The sequence below is a fragment of the Aulostomus chinensis genome, chromosome 5 (assembly GCF_037954235.1).
Source record: "Aulostomus chinensis isolate RoL2024-O1b breed Wild chromosome 5, RoL_Achi_v1.0, whole genome shotgun sequence".
Taxonomy (NCBI): domain Eukaryota; kingdom Metazoa; phylum Chordata; class Actinopteri; order Syngnathiformes; family Aulostomidae; genus Aulostomus; species Aulostomus chinensis.
The window spans coordinates 8,075,658-8,095,059 of record NC_141324.1 but is presented as its reverse complement, the minus strand read 5'-3'; the positions used below and the strand labels follow the sequence as shown (position 1 = coordinate 8,095,059).

The following is a 19,402-nucleotide window of genomic DNA, read 5'->3' as shown; positions in this document are numbered from 1 at the left end:
ACCTCATATAAACAATAGGGTCGTAGCCTCAGAATATACCCACTTATTTTATATCAATGCTTTCACATATTTTCCGTCACAAATGTGAAGTTAATTGCAATGTGTGTGATATTAATGGTAATAATGATAAGAGTACAATGAGAGCAAGACTGCTCTGAACACTCCAACTTCAACATTTCATTCCACATGCATGTCAAGCATACATCTCAACACACATGCCTTTAAATGGTCATCTGCTGTGGGCGCATCACACCCGTGGAGGACGAGGGCGCATCAGCAGGCTTCTGGAAGTTGGCCAATCAGAGGGATGTGGGCTTGTAGGGAGGGAAGAATCCAGCTAAAAGGGATGACAGGAGTTAGAATTACTTGTTGCAGAGAGGATGAACTGAGAGGGGTTTTTTTTAGCACTAGTGGAGTCCCAGAATAAAAAATACCAGGGATGGAAATTAGCATATTGCCTCTAAAAATGTGTGTTCCTTTATCTGAAATGATTTAATGTTTATATAAGCATAGGAATGACGTTTGATGTTTGTGGTTGCATGCAGGAATTGAAGCCAAGATATTATTAATCATCTAAATTGCCAGATTTGGGAATTGAAATAGAAATGAACTCACAAGTGGAAAAAATAAGACCCATGCAAATATCTCAAAAAGGCCGTTGGAGGCTCATTCGTGCTTAAACGTTACCCTGCTAACATAATACTGCTAACGGGCTTATGTTAACATGCTGGTGCTAACAGGCTGATGTTATGCATGTTCATCTTCCCAGCTGAGCTTATCAATTTAGCATACTAATATTTGTTGATTAAAATTACTGAAAAAGACAGCCGTGACAGGACAGAGTTTCCAGGTCTGTGGTCAAATTTCAAAAACCTGTTCTCCATGGTGCTTGACAAAAAGTCAATCCACCAAAGTTGTCTCAGTTCATGTGGAAACATGAATCTTTGCATAAAATTTAATGACAAGCTAGCTAAAACACCCTCAAGAATGCCGACATGGTGATGGACCTCTCAGGTCATCCTTGGAGTCCAGCAGACATTTGAGTCAAATTTGAAGAAATTTCCCAAAAGCGTTCTTGGGAAATGGCCTTAACAAGGATGGGATGTACAAACTAACGTCATTCTACCAACCAAAGCCTTTTACTGATGCAGAAGCTTGAAAAAAAAAAAAAATCAGGGGATCCCATGACTCAGGTTACTTGAGTTCAACAAGCCTTGTTCATGAAATGTTCTTATCCATAAATTTGCTCTTACAACTTTTTAAACCCTCAGTTTAGTCTAACAGACAGGAGGCAAAGCTGATGGCTAATTTTAACTCCTAGCTCCTGACATCTTTGGTGTACCTCTGTAACATCAAAGTCTTTGCAAACCTGGGTGATTGACAGCTAAGAGAGGTAGAACAGATGTTCGGAGCAAGGAGTTACAAATAGACATCAGGCCTTGCTTCTTGTCAGTAAGACTACCTTTACGGTTTAAAAACATTCTAATGTGTCAGGAATAGTGCACCTTTACTCTGCATCACTGTTTGGCATGAAATGCATAACAATGGCATAGGAGATGTTCTGCCATTGAGTCAGAAATAGCGTAGTGGCTGGTGGGGTCATTGCAGACACACCAACATTGCTATTCCCATTGCTACACAGCTAGCACGGCTAAAATCGATGTTTATGGAGTCCGGGCCGTAAGCTGTTTGCTGCGTGCACTTGCTGAAAATACCATACGGGCAATCAGGGTCAGTGCCAGTGGCCCTTTGACCAATAAGGGCCCCTTCATGTTGAGCACTTTTTTCTTTATTTCCAGGCAGGAAGTTTGTCTAAATCAATACATGGAGTTTTGAGATGTCCGCCACAGAGCAGCTTTATCATATCGGAGTAAGATAGAAATTGTTCATCAAGCATTGGCAGGGGGTTGTCACAAAAGGTATTGTGCCTTTCAAGAATTCATGAATACAGTAAGTGTCTGGAACTCGCAAAGACATTTTTTGTATCACTTCTTTGTGACTCAAGAATGAAGCAGAAGCCAGTCACCTATATTTAGCTTAAAGCTAACAGGGACTGATAATGGCTAACAACAGCAAAACCGCACAAAGATGTCCATTTAGAGACGCTGATGTGCATCGTTTGGTATGATCCACAAAGCCAACAAGAAACTACAACACTTCTTCTGAGGCCTTCGTACATGGAAGCACTGATCTCAAGACCCCTACTGTATCCACGAGCATGTGAAACACTTTCTGGGTGAGGTATCAATTTAAATCTCATGATTGGCGTTTGTTGGCCAAGTTATGATTGGATAGCAGGTCAAAGTGTGTCATGAGCTTTGGTGCCCAGGGGCCTCTGGAGGTGCTAATCAAGTCTTGTGTGGAGAAATAAAAGAATGATGTAGATTCTAGCTTGAGTGATTAATAATGAGCAACACCCATTAAAGCACTGGAGGTCCTGACATTTGGAGGTGGCGCTCTTAGACTACATGCATCCATCACTTTTTTTCTTTGTAGAAATTAGCCCTCAGTTAAAAAGCTATGGTGAATTTAACCCAGCCTTTTGGCCTGCATCTCCTACATTTCATGCAGTGGAAAACCCTCTTCAGCAGCATCTGGTGTTGCACCTTGAGTAAATTGCAGATGACAGAGAGGAGAAGGAGGTAGCAGTTGTTCACCAGGAGGTAAATGAAGTAAAGTAAAAAAAAAAAAAAAAAAAAAGGGAGTGGGTAAAGAGCAGCCTGGAGAGCAGCATATGGTAATGGGGCCAATTCATGGCCCTTAAGAGCCACAAGGCCAGCAGTGAACTTAATGCTACTGTCACACTTACTGCTTGCTGTGTTTGCAGAGGAAATGCTGCGGTGCTTGCTAGCAGCTAACCTTTTAAGCATATTTAACTATGAAAAGCCAATCCTGTTTGAATGTCAGTTGGGAATTTTTGTCATCTGTGTTGTTATGTAATCCCCATTGAGAATCACTTGGCATTCAAGAGGCAGCCACCAATAGAAAGCACTAATAAACTAATTCTAAATGTGATTTTTATAGTGTTTTTCAGAGACACAATAAAGCAGCAATTACCAGCAGCCATCAGGTACACACAGAGCTGGAAAACATGATTAAAAAGGCAGATTATTGAAAAACTATTTGATTCAGTGTTGCTTTATCTTAATGTTTCATCTAGGCTGTTCTGCTTTTAGTTGCTTATCAGATTATACTGCTTGTATCACCACATCATTGACACATTCATTCTTAAATTGATAACTTCAATTTTCAGCTGCAATGAACAAAAGGGGTTAATGATATTTTTTCTCCCTCAAGCTGTTTTCTTTTTGTTTGTATGGCAAAGTGTAAAAGCATAATCAAAGGCCTCCACTGATCCCATTCAGGCTGACACACGCCACGAAATAGCTCGTCTGACAGACGGATGTCCTCATTTTGTGTGTGTGTGTGTGTGTGTGCGTGCGTGCGCGTGAGTGTGTGTGCGTGTGCGTGTGCGTGTGTGTGATACCTTGTTTTCTCGGTAGTGGTGTTCAGTTTCAGTCTCTGCTCCGTAAAAAGAAGAATGTCAACAACTGGGACCTCGAGACAAGAAGGAAATGAATCAAAGACAAATGTAGCTCCCAAACCTCACAAAAACAATTGTTTCCTCCAACAAATGAGATTATGTTTTCAGTGTTGTTTGTTTCTATGTTATATGTCTCTGTCAGCATGATTAGCACAAACTACCAGGTGGATTTTCATCAAACATAAAAACTCCAGGATTTTTGTTCTCTTTCTTTGACTGCAATAACCTGACCTCTTCTAAATAATATTTCAACTAAGGCCTTTACATCAGTTCTTTCTATAATATTCATGCAACATAGAGAGATTTTACTCATTCAGAATCATCATATCCCCACTGATGCCTTTACAGGCTCCCAGACCTCAAAAAACTACAAAGTCTTCTATGATTATTAGACTACCCCAGATGTGCACAGTAGGTTGTTATGTCACTTCCGTCCATCCATTCATTTTCTTCCGCTTATTCCTGTTAAGGGTTGCGGGGGGGCTGGAGTCTATCCCAGCAGCTACAGGCGAGAGGCGGGGTTCACCCTGGACAGGTCGCCAGTCCATCACAGGGCCAACACATGGAGACAGACAACCATTCACACTCACACTCACGGTCAATTTAGAGTATCAATCAGCCTCGTCCCTAAATTGATGTCTTTGGACTGTGGAAGAAGCTGGAGTACCAGAGAGAACCCAGCAGGAACAGGGAGAACATGGAGACTCACACAGAAAGATCCCGCGCCCGAGCCAGGACTCGAACCCAGAACCTTCTTGCTGTGAGGCAACAGCGCTGACCACTGCACCACCGTGCAGCTGCTTGTTCTGTCACTTATGATTTTTTTTTTAAATATGTAAAGTATCACAATGTATCATATCATTATATATTGAAGTATACTTTGACAAACGGCTATCATCAAGTCGGCAGCACGGTGTTGCAGTGGTCTTCACATACCTAACCTAAGTCAGGTTCAAGTAATCTTAAAATGCTGTTTACATGGCAGTGTTTTATTCAGAATACTGTTTAGTTGGATTTATAACAAAATATTGCTGCCTATATCATAACATTCAATGTGTGGCTTTTGCTAATTTGTCAAAAAATATAACAAGGGCATTGATAATCAAACTCAGCGTTTTGGAAACGTACAGTACATAACGGCTTCAGCTGTGGATGAAAGCAACAGCAGCATGGGCTGTTGCTTTCCCTTTCCAAGTGTTCACTTGTAGTTTTAAAGTGTGTGAGTGGAGTTTGAGACATTAGAATGAAAGAAACCTGGGGATTTGTGAGTTACAAAGAAATTAAGCTACCTTCCCTGTGCTGCTGCTCATCTCTGCCCGAGGCTCAGTGCTCCAGGCTACATTAGCTAAAGCTAGCCGAACATGACATGACATGAAAGCTCTCAACAGATGTGTGAGAAAATGAGTTCCATTGTTGGTAATGTAGGAGGGAAATGGTGAATAAGAGGGGCTATTTCAATAGAGATCAAATAAACTAACAACCAGTACAGTGCGGTCTTGGGTTGACCTGGTAAACTGGCCAACGCAAGACTTAAAAATCAAACGGTGAATGATAAGCTTGCTTGTTAATGCCAAAGCCACTCTGATCCACGCAGACTGATGCCTGTTGTCTGACGGTGATGTCATCTGACTGGGCCCAGATACTGTCTTGTTGAAGTGGTGGCTACTATCTTTTATTGTGTCAACACGATGTGTTTGTGTGATGTTGTTCTCGCCCACATTTACAGGTCTATCTGATCCCCTCAGTGTGAGCAGATAACAGCTCTCTTTGAATGAGCCTGTCTGGTCTGTGTGTGTGTGTGTGTGTGTGTGCGCGTGTGTGTGTGCGCGTGTGTGTGCGCGTGTGTGTGTGTGCGTGTGAGCCACATAGTGATACTTAATACCTTTTCCCTCACTCAGGCTCTTCTCCCGTGCTTTTTCTTGGCACTGCAGCCTCTGTGTTTTAGCCTGAATTAAAGTGGTGAGTGCATATTTGCATTTATGTGCAGAAGCATAAATGCTTTTCATGTAGTAATGTGGGTTCACACGTGCACCGCAGTCTAGTGCTCCATATTTTCATCAGAGAGATTCATCAGTCCACTGAATCATAGGAGAACTGGACTGAGTGTCCCTACAATATAAACTGCAAAACCAGCAAAAGGGCTCATAATGTGCTGCATTAATGGGCCTGGCTCTGAACGGCAAAACAGCATGTTTAAACGTGATGGCGGCACACATGAAAGAGCCTGTTATCTTGATTAACTCTCTGGATGGTGAGAGTGGTCGTCAAGTTCAAATGTTTTGAGGGAGCGCTTAACTGTATTCTTTACTTTTTTATCTAGTCTCTTCCTCCTGTTTTTAATCATAGCTTCTTTCAAATGAGGTGTTTTTAGAGCAAGTTTTCTGGGCATATTTTACCTCTTAATAACATTTCACTTTCTTTTCTTTTATCTCTCTCTCTCTCTCTCTCTCTAAGCCTCTCAAGTCTCTTCAATTAAATGCCGCCTTATCTGAATAAAATATTGTAGGCATAAATATTGGCTGGGTGCAGGTAATGAGGAACAGCCGATTGAAAACAGTTCCAAAGACAAAGGAGAACTGATAAATGTATGTGGAAAGACTCTAACATCTTGTGTCCCTCCCAGGTATGTGGTCCTTCTCTGTCTCTGAGCTGGCCATCCCTGGCGCTGAGATAGGCCGAATCTCGGCTAGCGACGATGACCTCGGTGAGAATGCCAAGCTGGAGTATACAATCCTGGAGGGGGAGACCGGTGACACGTTCAACATCACCGGAGTGAACCAGGAAGCGGTCCTCACTCTCAACAAGGTGAGAGAAGGGGTATCGAGTGAGACGGAGGGTTGGACAGATGGAGGTTTTAAAAAGAGCACGTATAAGAGGAGGAAGAGGAGGTCATTTGGATGTCATGAGACACAAAGTAGATGAGGGAGGGGTAGGGAGGACAGCGCTTGCTGAAGAGTAAAGAGCAGAGGAGAGACAGATGATGAGGGGGAGGAGAGGTGATGACACAGGTAACGTGGGCAGGTTTTTTTTTTTGTCCATGAGTCAAAAGCACAGCTAACAGCATGTTGCCTAAGCCCATTAACCTGGAATTACACAATAATACTAAATAAAACCAACAGGATTTGAGGTGATTCATCTCCAAGCAGTTGAGTGAGGGATGAATACTAAAGATCTCTAGTCCTCGTGTGTTTTCTGTTTATTTCTCTCCCCTCTGATGTCGGTGTTTTGATGAGTTTCTAATTAATTCACTCAGGGTGAACCTCCTTTTTATATAGATCTACATCCATTTGCATTAGATGATGCCAGTGCTTGGCAAGCTGCTTTCAAAACCTGATGTATTACAAATTACTTCCTCCTACCATTAGGAAGTAATGAGTTACAGTACAATATTACTGTCTGTGTGTAGGTATGAATTACAATAGATCTGCATGACTTTCACCAAAATTGGCACAGAGGTATGACGAGACAAAACTGAAGAGGATTTTGTTTTGTATTTTATTGTAGTTCATTGTGGCGATGCAACTCACTGACCTATATGTGAACTTGGTTTCTATGGCAACGTTAGCCAGTGAGTGAAACTGCATATGTTTAACAACATACTCCATTAGGAACTCACAAGTCTCTTCATATCTCTAGTTTCAAGCAGCACGATAGATCCACAGTTCATTTAATTCCTCATGCTACTTGTGCTACCTTGTGATGCAAAGAGTTCCTACGGCCTCAGACATGAACAGCAATTGGCTATTACGTTCCTGTTCTTGTCTTTGTCAAACTGAAAGCCATGTAAGGCCGCTGATGGAGGTTCAGCCTCAGCGCTGCCTAGGCCACCGATGCAGCAACAGGAAGTATCTTGAATGGGAACACCGCCGCATCATTTCGGTTGGAAACGTACAGGCTAACTTCAGTTTCTTTCATAGGAATTATAAAACTAAAACTGAAATTCCATGCCACTGAGAGTTATATTACAATATTACAGCTAAAAGTAATGTCTTGTGTAATGCTGTCACATCTGTAACCTGTTACTTTGTAACCTCTAACACTGTTTGCTGCAAAAAACATCTTGACCAGTGTTGAGGTGGTTTTACTGCTGCCTTACAGCCAAGAGTCCCGTGTGTGTGGAACATTTCTGTACACAGACGGATCAATGACACTACCCTGGCCCAATGGTTCCCTTCAGTGTTATGATTCACTAAATGATAACGATTGCCATTCCATAAATTGGCTGTCATCCCCAATAATCACATTCATGCAGAGACGTGGGCTCGGTGGGGGCTCATTCGCGGTGGGGCTTGTTGATGTACACATGTACTGTAAATGGAGGAGGGCTGGTTCACTAGACTAATAAGCAGGGGAGGCATGTGAGACAACATGCCTTCATTTCAAATCAGTCTCCACACAAACTATATGTTCCTTTAATGGAGTCAAACACAGCTCTGATCTATGGGACACCACTCAGGAGAATTTGTGTGTCTTGTTATGTATCCTGTGTAATCTGCACTACACATTACGGTATTAGATTATATTTCTTGCTCTTATATGTGTCAGGAGCAGAGTGCCTGTGCAGTATCTGAATGTGTGGAGGCTAGGAGTGACACATGGGTCATGAAACAACTCAACTCTACACAGAATCTGCCGACAGTTGTGATCCTGCGATCACATAAATTGATACAAAGTCAGCCAAACTTTCAGAAAACGAGGGAGCTTGCTTATTTTTCAGATTCCCACATGAACCTCTCATTTTTGTACAAACAGCATTGTGGTTTATTATACCAGCTGTAGTATAGAACCGCTGTTTTGTGTGGGTTATTGTTGAAAAAGCATCCAGGCAATTGAGAACTAAAATCTTCTTTGGCTCTTTTTGTGAAATAGGACGTCGATTGTCACAGGAAGTTCTTCGCGCGCAATTTTTGCATGCGCATTTTAACAGTCCCTGCAATTATACTCTAAAATAAATTCCCATAAAAATAATCAAAATTGTGTTGAAATTCTTAAGAAAAGCCATTGCAAAAAAAAAGAAAAAAAAAAAGCATTTTTTACCCCGGCAGTCACAAAAAAACCTCAGTGGAATCCAGTAGTGACGGTGTAGGGAATCAACTGGGATGAATGAAGATGAGACACTGTTTAGCATGTGGGAGGCTCATAATATTGACGTGACTTCATACACTATACTTTACATTCAGAACTGAACCAACTAACCAACTGACTCAAAACCGTCATCACATTTTCATTCAAATTTCCACTTTAGAATGATATTTGCAAAGCTGTACAATGTTACTGGCCCTAAGTACAGTCGAAAAATAAAGCGCGTATAGTTGCTGTGTCACTGAACAGGAACACACTGAAATGCTGCCTAACATTCATGGGTCACGGTACGATTTTATCAGGATATAATGTGACAAGATATCAATTCTATGGGCCGGAATATTGACACAGAGTTGTGGGAAAAATTCCTCTCTTTATTGCTTTATTGATTTTATTCCTTGAGAGCCTTGCTTGCAAGGGATACGTTTAGCCATATTTTCAATTTCAATTTCGATTTTCAATTTAATAAATCCTATGAAAGATGAAAACTGACTATGCGTTGCTCCAACAAACATGGCTTGTCTCTAAAGGAGAAGTCGGATGTATGTGACTCCAGCGCTGTTGCGCTCGTGTTCCATCAGCCACTGTGGGTTATTTCATTCAGGAGCACATGTGGCCCTCCTCTGCGTTGCTTGCTCATTATTAATCGTATTGCTTTGACACCAGATACGTGACTGAATGTTGTGAGTGGAATGGAGATGAAACGATGCCGTCACATTAGTTTGATCTCTACTGGAGTCAAAAAACAAAACCTCCCTTCAGTCACGTGTTTTTCTTCTCATTCCCACAGTTGAATATTTGAGCGTCATTGTGTCCAGTGATACACGTGCTGAGAATCCAGCGGTTAAATACATAAAATGACAAATATTCAGTATTCATCTAATCTGGAATTTTTACTGTGGGAGGACACAGTGGCATAGGGGCTCGTTTTTGTTTAAACTGGTACATGTAACCTGACCACAACACAGACCCAAAGTTCACGTTACCCGCTGGTGAAATAAATTTTCCCGATATTAAATGCTGTAAAGTGTATGTAGTAATAAACTTTTCCCTTAACAGTTACCTTAACAGTTTAAAGTCGCCGTAACAACTGAGACGGTTCAATGATGAAGGATTTATACTTTGGTTGAGATACCTTGAAATCACTTGAGTTTTTGACCACGTGTCAAAACAAAAAAGGGGGGAAAAAAGAAAGAATTTTTAGCCTGTAGGAACAAAATGGAGAGGCTAGAACGAATGAACTGAACATATTGTTGGTTTATACTTTCATTTGTTGACAAGAGAAATGTAAGTTGTTGATGATTTTTAACAACAAATCTGTCGATTGAGAACTTACCACACTTACATTTCGATTGAATCTTAAGCTGTGTTAAGCTTCATGATCATTTTCATTTTTCTGTTTAGTCTTGGTCAAATTAAGAGTCACAATTTGAGAAAATATCTTGAAATTGAGCTTTAGATTCATTTGCTCCCATTCAAGGAGAAAAGCAGGACATCCTTGTAATTAAGATCTGAAAGCTATGCATTTTTTTTGTTTTATCTCTCCAAAAAAAAGTCCCTCAAAAAATGAACTGATCATCCAAATAATCGTTTAATTGACTAGTTTGCTCATCTTTCCTGCAGGAAATTCTTTTCTCTGGATGTAAAGAAGGGAGTCTGTCATCCTCTTAAAGCTGCTGGGCAAAAATTCAGCAAACTTAAGTCTGAATCCTGTCGCTGTCCCCGTGTCACGTCTCACCCTTGGATCTGTACGATTCGTTAAAAACAATCCACACTTGGAGGTGGTGTGAGGAGCAGGATTTCCAAGTTCCTTTGAAGAGGAGCAGAGAGGTAGGGAGAGGAGTGGATATGGTGAGAAATGCGAGAAGAAAGAAATTGAAGGTGAGGCCCCAGGAACGAGGGGAAAGAGAGGGGTTGAAGCAAGGGAGAGAAGATGGGAGAGCTGACAGAGGCGTGTTAAAATGAAGTCCTGAGAGGCAGTGACGGGAGAGAGTGCAGTATAACAAGCAAGGTGGAGTAAGAAGAAACCAGAGAGAGATGTGCAAAGACAGCAAGAACGGGAAAATCTGTGACAGCTGTGGAGAGGAATTAACGCAGCCACAGAGGCTGAAAGACAGGCAGGAGGAAGTAAAAATAGAGATTATATTAATAACAATAACAAACAAGAAATACTGCATTGCAGTTGCAAGCATCTTTGATGTATGCTCGTCACTGTAACCTTGACCTTTGACCACCAAAATCTTTTCAGTACATCCTAAAGTCCCAGTGGATAGTGATGGAGAATTCGGAGAAATTTCCTGCAGTTGTTCCAGAAATACAGCATATGTGTGAAATGGCCGTGACCTTGCCCTTTGACCTCTAACAAAAGAAAAATCTTTCCTTCCATCCTGAAGTCCCATTGGAGGTTTGGGGCAAATTTAAAGAAATCTCCTCACATCTTTTTCGAGATCACATTAAATAAAACAATCAGATGTACGCGTGCACGGAGCCAGTGCCCCTGGCCGCCAGCTTTCCCTGGAGTGTAAAAATACATCAGGAAAGAGGTAATATGGAGACCACCTATAAGGGATGAGTAAAAGTAGAACCAGTCACCTGATGTGACCAGTAAAACGGGTGGGAATTTGTAAACAAACCGATTCAATACATCCACACCCACAAGGTTCCTCCCAGCTGCCTTGTTCTCCACAACACAAACAAAACAATACAATTATTTCGGCCTGCTTCCACCTGGTGTCCTTCTGTGCTGTTTTAATCTCCCTGCAAAGGCTCCGAGTGAGGGCAAGAAATAGATTAAAACAGGAAGCCTTCTATCAGTGAAATATTCAATAAAACTCCAGGCTCCCACAGGTTACACTAGATTCATTTGTTCTGAAGCAAAGTGGAACAAATATTGAATATTTACAGGTGCTGCAAGGCGCAGTGTCACAGGTTGTACTCCAACTGTAGCAGGATTGTTTTTGAGCGCAGGAGCAGATGAAGCAAACCTGGACAGGTGTGGTCTCATGAATAAAAACTGGCTTGAAGAAGTTAAATGGGATTTAGCCTTTCAGGGAATCTAGCAAGAAACATGTAAGATCAGGCTCTAATTGAATTAAAATACACAAAGCGTAAAATTGACACTAAGCTCCCCCAAAGTTTTTACATCTGCACACATAAAACAACAAAAATCCTTGTTTTTGTCTGTGTGCATATACTTAAGTTTGAAGTCAGAAGGCAGGAAGCTGTGAAGAATTTAAACAGGGGAATGAGATGATCTGTGTGCCCCCCCGGAGAAGGAAGGATTTCCAAGCGGAACAATTTGTGTTGCCACAGCGTCTGCCTTGACCTTGCTGGTCATCTCACCGCTGCGGGCTGAATCTCTTTAACCGCTGATCTTAGATTGCACTCTCGCTCATGCACACAAGCATGGATGTACACACACACACGCGCGCGCGCACACACACACTCGCGCACGCACACACACACGCGCGCACACACACATAAATACACAAGTACACATCAATATAAAACACTTGACCTTGCAGCTCCCTCTTGTTAAACTGTGGGGAGTGTGTGTGTGTGTGTGTGTGTGTGTGTGTGTGTGTGTGTGTGTGTGTGTGTGTGTGTGTGTGTCTGTGTCTGTGTGTCTGTGGGGGGGTGTGACTGCTGGCTGGACGGATGTGTCAGATGGAAGGCAGGTGGTTAAAAGCAAAATAAGTGAAATGGAGTCAAGAGAGGCTGCTGGAAATGAGACAGAGACTGTGTGCTGAAAAAGTGGAGCGAGGAAGAAAGAATCAGACAAAGAGGAGGAACACATGCCTGTGAGAGGAAGAGACCGTGGAGAAGCCACGGAAATGTGAGGGTTAGCCAGGGATACGCAAAACGAGCTGGGTCATTAATAGTCTGCGAGTCTGGGGCTGCATGCTTCTTATCACTGCTTATTTACTGTCAGTCCCGCAGAGACCCCCAGCAACAAAGATTCTTCTCCTCCTCCCCCTCCCAGTCTCCCTTCCTCTACCCCCCCATCATCAGCCTCTGTCTGTCTGCATTATTTCATTACTCTTTCTCTCTCTCTCTCTCTCTCTCTCTCTCTCTCACTCTCTCTCCTTCCGTCTCATCTCCTGGCACACAACAACAGACATACAAGCTTAAATGCAGATAAATATAAACCCATATACAGGCACAGGCAAGCACGCGCGCACACACACACACACACACACACACACACACACACTCAGTCACACATAAACATGCTCCCTTCTTTTGTCTTCCTCTATTCTGTGTCTAGAGGCCATGTCAGACAGTGTGTGTTGGTATTCTGACGAAGTCTGAGTCCTTGTGTTTCATATCCACACGCTCATACATGACGGAGCACATAGAAGGACACAGATGTATCTTTGTATGTTTTACTCTTTTATGCTCCTCTGTTTTCCCTCTTTTGTTCCCTGACTTTTAAGCAATTCATTTTTTTACTCATTACATATCACAGTTAATAGATTACTGCTAATAGAGTTTTGATACAGCAGGTGAACAAGACCACAGTGTAAGTGGCAGGTAATTGAAGAATTAGCAAAAGCACTCTGTGGTGCGGTAGCTCCTTGACATGGCCGCACAGCACTGCCTCTAACGGCCAGAGGGCGTCTGTCAATGCTGCGGAAATTTCCTTTAAATCAATCAGCTCATTCAAATTAAATCAGCAGGGACATGGAGGACTAATGAAGGGAACAGACAAGACTGATGGGAGCAGATATTTGCATGTATCAGGTCGTCAAATGAGACGATTTAATAAAGCACTAGTGTGTTTGGCTCGGAGAGCCACTGATGCAGCAACCAGGTTAATGCCACCTCATTACATACACTAGTCCGATCACCAGACCCAACTAGTCATGTCATAACATCATTAACACAAACCCAGCATCATCCTGATTCACAAGGTTCCCCTTTTGAGGTCTGTTTTTTGGGAATCTGTGAGCTGTGTAAGCCTGCTATTTGTGCGCCTTTCATTCCTCTTACCTGGGGGACAAGCTAGCTTGCGCATGTGTCAGTTTGCCGTTATTATTTCCATATGCTCTCGCTTAAAACGGCTGGCTAATCCTCGGTCACACGCCAGCAGCGCGCCCAGGATTATCTGTGTTTGTTTTCTCACGCGGAGGAGAGATTGTGCTAATCTCCTCAGAGGGAAAAAGAGTGAGAGATGGAGACAGTGGAATGGAGAGAAAAGGAGCGATGTCTTGTTTATAAGTTAAGAAGAAACAGGGAGACACGGGACATCTGAGAGTTGAATAAGACGGAGACAGAAGACAAGAGACAAGTGGTAGAGGAATGGGACAGCGGCAGAGGGAGAACAAAGTCAAAAGGGAGATTTAGAAGAGGCTTTGTTCTCTCAACTCTGCAGTTGTGCTTGTTGGCAGAAATGTCCAAAGCATTTGTCATCAGACAAATGTGATGTATGATTTTGATTTAGAATGCACACGAATCAAGCTGCCAAGGACGACAGGCCGCTCAACGCACACACACACACACACACACACACACACACACACACACACACACACACACACACACACACACACACACACACACACTCTCACAAGTAGTGAGGACATTATAGACTGCAGTGTGTGGTGTGGTCCCATTATAATGCACCAATTACAGTACAGCCACGGAGGGCTGAGCGCCACCTTTGTGATTTGAAGCTCAGCCCTGCAGTAATGTACATCTGTACTGTACATGCAGGTCATGCACACACACACACTTTCATTCACATTCTCAAGCGAGCATGTACGCCAACGGGTCGACCTCTTTCAGAGAAGATGTATTATGTATCGTCAGTCTAGCGTGCAGGTTAACTAATTAATTTCTGCTAACTGTGAAGTGCATAGAAAAGGGGAATTGTATGGAGGAATTTTAATTTCCAAAAGGACTGCAGGAGCACCGCCTCCCTGGAGGAGGAGGTGCTTTACACAATTTACAAGAAAACTTGAAAAGTCATGGAATTTTAAGATAGCATTTTTGGAAAATAATGGAATTTTACTTCAATACCTGCATATCAGGGCAAATGTGATTCAGTTAAAATCAACTAAAAAGCATTGCTCAAATACATGTGAACGTTATATCAAACCATGTAGCTCGTCACAGATTTTAGTGGCGCTGTTGAATTTTGATATGAATTAGCCGTTTATTTTCAATGTGTAAACTAGACATTTCAGAGGAAATGCAGTCATGAAAATTTGGGGGAGATATTATGGAAAAGTCATGTGTCAGTAAAAATGTGAACGAACTTTGCCTCTTTTAGATGGTGAATTGTTTAGCCCAAAAAATGTGTGGTGGGGAGAGAGAGGGTAATTGTCACTATTTTATTGAGCCCAGTGTAACATCTTTAGACTGCCTTTTGAGTACGACCATGTCTCCAAAATTCGACTTTTGATGGAAGCAGTGAGTTTGGACGGTGCATGAGCAACTACAGTCTGAGACAGCACTCGGGACATGGGCATTTATGGAGCAGTCAGGGTCCCCAAAGTGGGGATTGGAAAGTGCGGTACATGAGACATAAATGGGGTGGTGAAAAAAGATCGAATGATTACTCAAAAGCTTTATATGGCTCAAAAAGCACAAACATTATTATAACTAATGCAAAAATAGCAATCTAAATAGAAATAAAATCTAACTTAGCTGTGATGGGATAGGCTTGTTGGCACGTGTGCACTTCCACCACTTGGGGTCATGAGTCTGTGGCTCCTTGATTTTGCAGTTACTGAGCTGAGAAGTTTGGGGACCCTAAAGTAAAACAACTGTGAGATTTGAACTCAGTATCTCAATAGAAGTTGGCAGCTTATCTGAAGAAATGCAGAACCTTCAAAGCTCTGATGTCAGAATTCATCAAGGCCAATTTCTAAGAATTCGATGCCTGTATATGATTGATGGCTCCATAAGTGATAGACTGATTTCTGAAGCTGCTCAACTTTCCATTACCAAACATAAAAACAATCCGTTTTAGGGATTAAACAATCTCTGAAATTTTTTGCACACTATGTCCGTCATGAAATTAAGCTTTGTTTTTTTCATTTTTCAGTAGCAAGAGTCTGTCACTGTTCACAGTGATGTTGCGGTGAAATAACTGATTGATTGGAAGCTAGCATACATGCTACGTATGCACATGTATGGGAGAAGCATAGAGCGGCTGATAGATAAGTGCTCCCTGTAGGAGCAAATATGAGAGTACGGTGTGTGTGGCTGGCACCTTGTCACTTGCTATTGGGGGGTGGGAGGGTGGCACAGGAGGAAGTGATGGAGTGCGGGATGAAGGGAGGGCGGGGGTGATGAGTGTGTGCTCACAGTGTAAGTGACACCTCTCCTCCTCAGACAGATTTCCTCTTTCTTCTTTTGATGGGGACCCTGTTAGTGAACCTTCTCCCACCCCCCTAGCGCACACACACACACACACACACACACGCACACACACACACACACACACACACTGTCAGGATCTCCATCTTCCTGTTTCCCATCGTCTGACAAATCTTGTTTATTTATTTTTTCTGTGCAGATATTCCCCCAATTACCTGCATTTCTCTTTCTTTCAATTCACCGTTCCCCAGCATCCTTTTTAATCCATCCTCACCTCATTCTAAGAGTTCTCCTGTAGAGCAGTTTACTGTGACACAGCTCAGGTAAGAAATAGGAAGAAGAGAAAAAGAGAGATCAGAAATAACGGAGAGCAGGAGAGAGAGAATATCAATATTCCCACAGCCGCTGGGATCCGACGAATATATATATTTTTTTCAGTTTGAATCTGACAGCAAATATTCTGCATAGCCAGGGAGCCTATTCATCCTCCATCCAACATGCTTCTCTGTGCCAATCACACTGAGCTGATTCATATGCACATGTACTTTAAGGACACACACACACACACACACACACACACACACACACACACACACATACACGCACACACATTTGTTGAGGATCTGAGGGCACACATGCTCAAAAGAACCACTTGTACTTAAACACAAGCCCCCACACTGACATTAACGTGTGACTCAACCATTTCTCTGAATGCAATCAGTGGCAAGGATATATGTGTGCGTGCGTGCGTGCGTGCGTGTGTGTGTATGTGTGTGTGCGCATGTCTGTGTGTGTGTTTATGTGTGTGTGAGAGAGAGAGACAGAGAGAGAGAGTGAGGGAAATAGGTGTTGTGATTACCTTTGTGTGCGTCTGTGTGTGTCCGCCCTCTCGAACAGTCAGCTCGGCAAAACTGATCAGAGCTTTGGATCATTGCATCAGAGCCAGCCCGCTGGTGCGAATGCGGCACACAGTCACTCAGCCACGCACGGCTCGCAGTAATAAACAACCTTTAGAGCTTGAACCCCTGCCCCGAATGCAATCTCTGCTACTTGTGTTGATGCCAGAACCCTACTTTTAACCTCGCCAGGTGTCCAGTGGGGATGGAGATTGGTGTTCTAAATACCAAAAGAAAAAACAAAGGCATGTTTTCAAAATCATGGGGGGAAAATGTATTATTTAAGAAAATAATGTGTCATACTTGCTTGTGTATTGTAGCAGCCTCCAAAACTCCAAATCCATACCATGGGTGCTCGCAAAAAATTTGCACTTGACTTCTATACACGTTTGTAACATTATAATAAAGCACACCACCTGCCAGGTACCCACCAACACACTTAGAAGTTGGCAGGCAGCAAACAATGCTGGAGCCAGATAGAATGTGTAATACAAGTACCCAAATACATGCAAACATCCATCTGTGCTGCATGTAGATAGCGGCGCTAATCTTACACTCACTCCTACGAGTGCAGCACTAGCCGGCAGGTCCTTCATCCTCCAGTTTTAATATGTTGTCAAGTCTGTCTCAGTTTCAGCAAACCAACAGTCAAACATGTTCAAACCTCGGTGATGTTCTAGAGAAGCCTTTTAACTTTAAGGGCATCAAGAAATCTCGTTAGCGATGCTGTAACTTCAGCACCTCATGAATGTCTTCTCCTGCAGCAATCAAAACTCACCATCCCTGTACCCACAGCAACCTCTCCCTCCAATAACAAGCAAAATAGTATTCTTTTCTGATTCTCAGTCCGTCTGAGATGCTGTCCGTTGGAATAATTCATTATTTCTTGTTTTGATGTGTAATTTAACAGTTATTTGGGGGGTGATCTAGTGTGAGAACTGAACCTAATGGAAGCAGACAACAAACGATTGGATCTGATATGTGTGAAGCTCTGAAATTTGCATAATTTTGTGCTATCAGAATGCATTACCATGACTGATTCCACACGAGTGTACATCTGAATCTTGAATGATTAGACACTATTTGAAACATGGTAGTTAACTTGTAATCCAACCATTTCTCCTCTCATCTGTCAAGGCTGTGGACTATGAGAGCCGGAGCTCCTACTCCTTCTCTGTGGAGGTGCTCAACCCCACTGTGGACCCTCGCTTCCTGCGTCGAGGCCCCTTTAAAGACCGGGCGTCAATCAGAGTAGCAGTGCTGGATGCGGATGAGCCGCCGAGGTTCTCCAGGGCCCGATACCACATGGATGTGTCAGAGAACTGCCCACCAGCCTGCACTGTGGGCCGGGTCAGCGCAGTAGACCCGGATACTGGTCTGACTAATAATATCAGGTACACAATAAAATACCACTGTCCTCATGTCACGATGGTGTTGTAGGTACATTACTGTTATGATCGAGTCTCAGTACCTCCACCGCGGAGGTAATGAGACTGCCAGTGTGTGCACTTGTTTGCAGGATATCTCAAAATGGACAGATTTTGATGGCATTTGGCAGAAAGAAAGGTAATATTACAAGTGATTCAGTTTGGAGGAAAATAAGGTAAGACATGCTCTAGGCCATTGCCAGGATATACTGTATCTATTAGTAGTGTTTTTTCACAAGGCTATGTGAACTATTTGAAAGAACATTTCGGCCTCCAAAAATCCTCGCGATGAGTTACTGGATCTGTGTCGAGTCAGGAAAGTAGTTCTGGCTGAGTGTCTGATCTGAAACTATAATATCTTGCCATTCTGAATTGTTATTTCTTTATAAATGTAATACACAACCTTAGTTCTATTAATACAGGTCAGGAGCATTTTGGAGAAAAGTGTATTTGGTCACTTTTGATGGATGGATGCTAATCATCCCCACCCATTACCATTCATTGTGCTAAGCTAACTAGCAGTCTGCTGGTGCAGCACAGAGGAGAGACGAGTATATATCTCCTTGTCTGGTTCTGGGGAGCATGGATGAGAAGCTTAATTTACCAGAAGATTTTATTTTCCTTTTAGCATTTGATGTACTTGTGAAATCGCAGATGTTTTCATCCATTTTGAGAAGATTCGCTGGTCTTCAGTATTGAGTATGTAATGATTCTGAGTTATCATTTTTGACTGCGTTGTGAACGTATTAAGCTGCATCTCGTCTTTTTGGATGAGAGCAACAGTTGGAGCTCATCTACCCCATGTAAGCTAACCAAACACCCACTCATCGGACGCCAGGCTGAAGCTTGCACAGTGTGGTAACTTCTGCTCTGCAGTAGGTTTTGTCTGCGGTGGTTTGAGGAAGTATGGCGAGTAATTTATCTGTACAACTAAAAGGAAATCATGTCCCAATTAGCACTGGCAAAAATGCTAAGAGTGAGTGTGTGGGGAGGAATGATAGTTAGGATATTCAAAGAGATATTTACATTATCTGCAGCACTTCAAAAGAGCTCCTATCAGCTGAGATAATCTCCCTTTATTAATTCTTTGGCCATTTGAATGCAGACTTTCTTATCGCTCCCTTGCA

General features: G+C 42.5%; 1 protein-coding gene across 1 annotated transcript in view; it reads left to right on the top strand.

The window, feature by feature from the left end:
• cdh24b (cadherin 24, type 2b) overlaps nt 1-19,402 on the top strand; it is a 188,260-nt gene that overhangs the window by 144,653 nt on the left and 24,205 nt on the right. Inside the window, 2 exon segments of the mRNA XM_086202863.1 lie at nt 6,168-6,349; nt 17,986-18,242. Coding sequence (XP_086058989.1) covers nt 6,168-6,349; nt 17,986-18,242 — 439 coding nt within the window.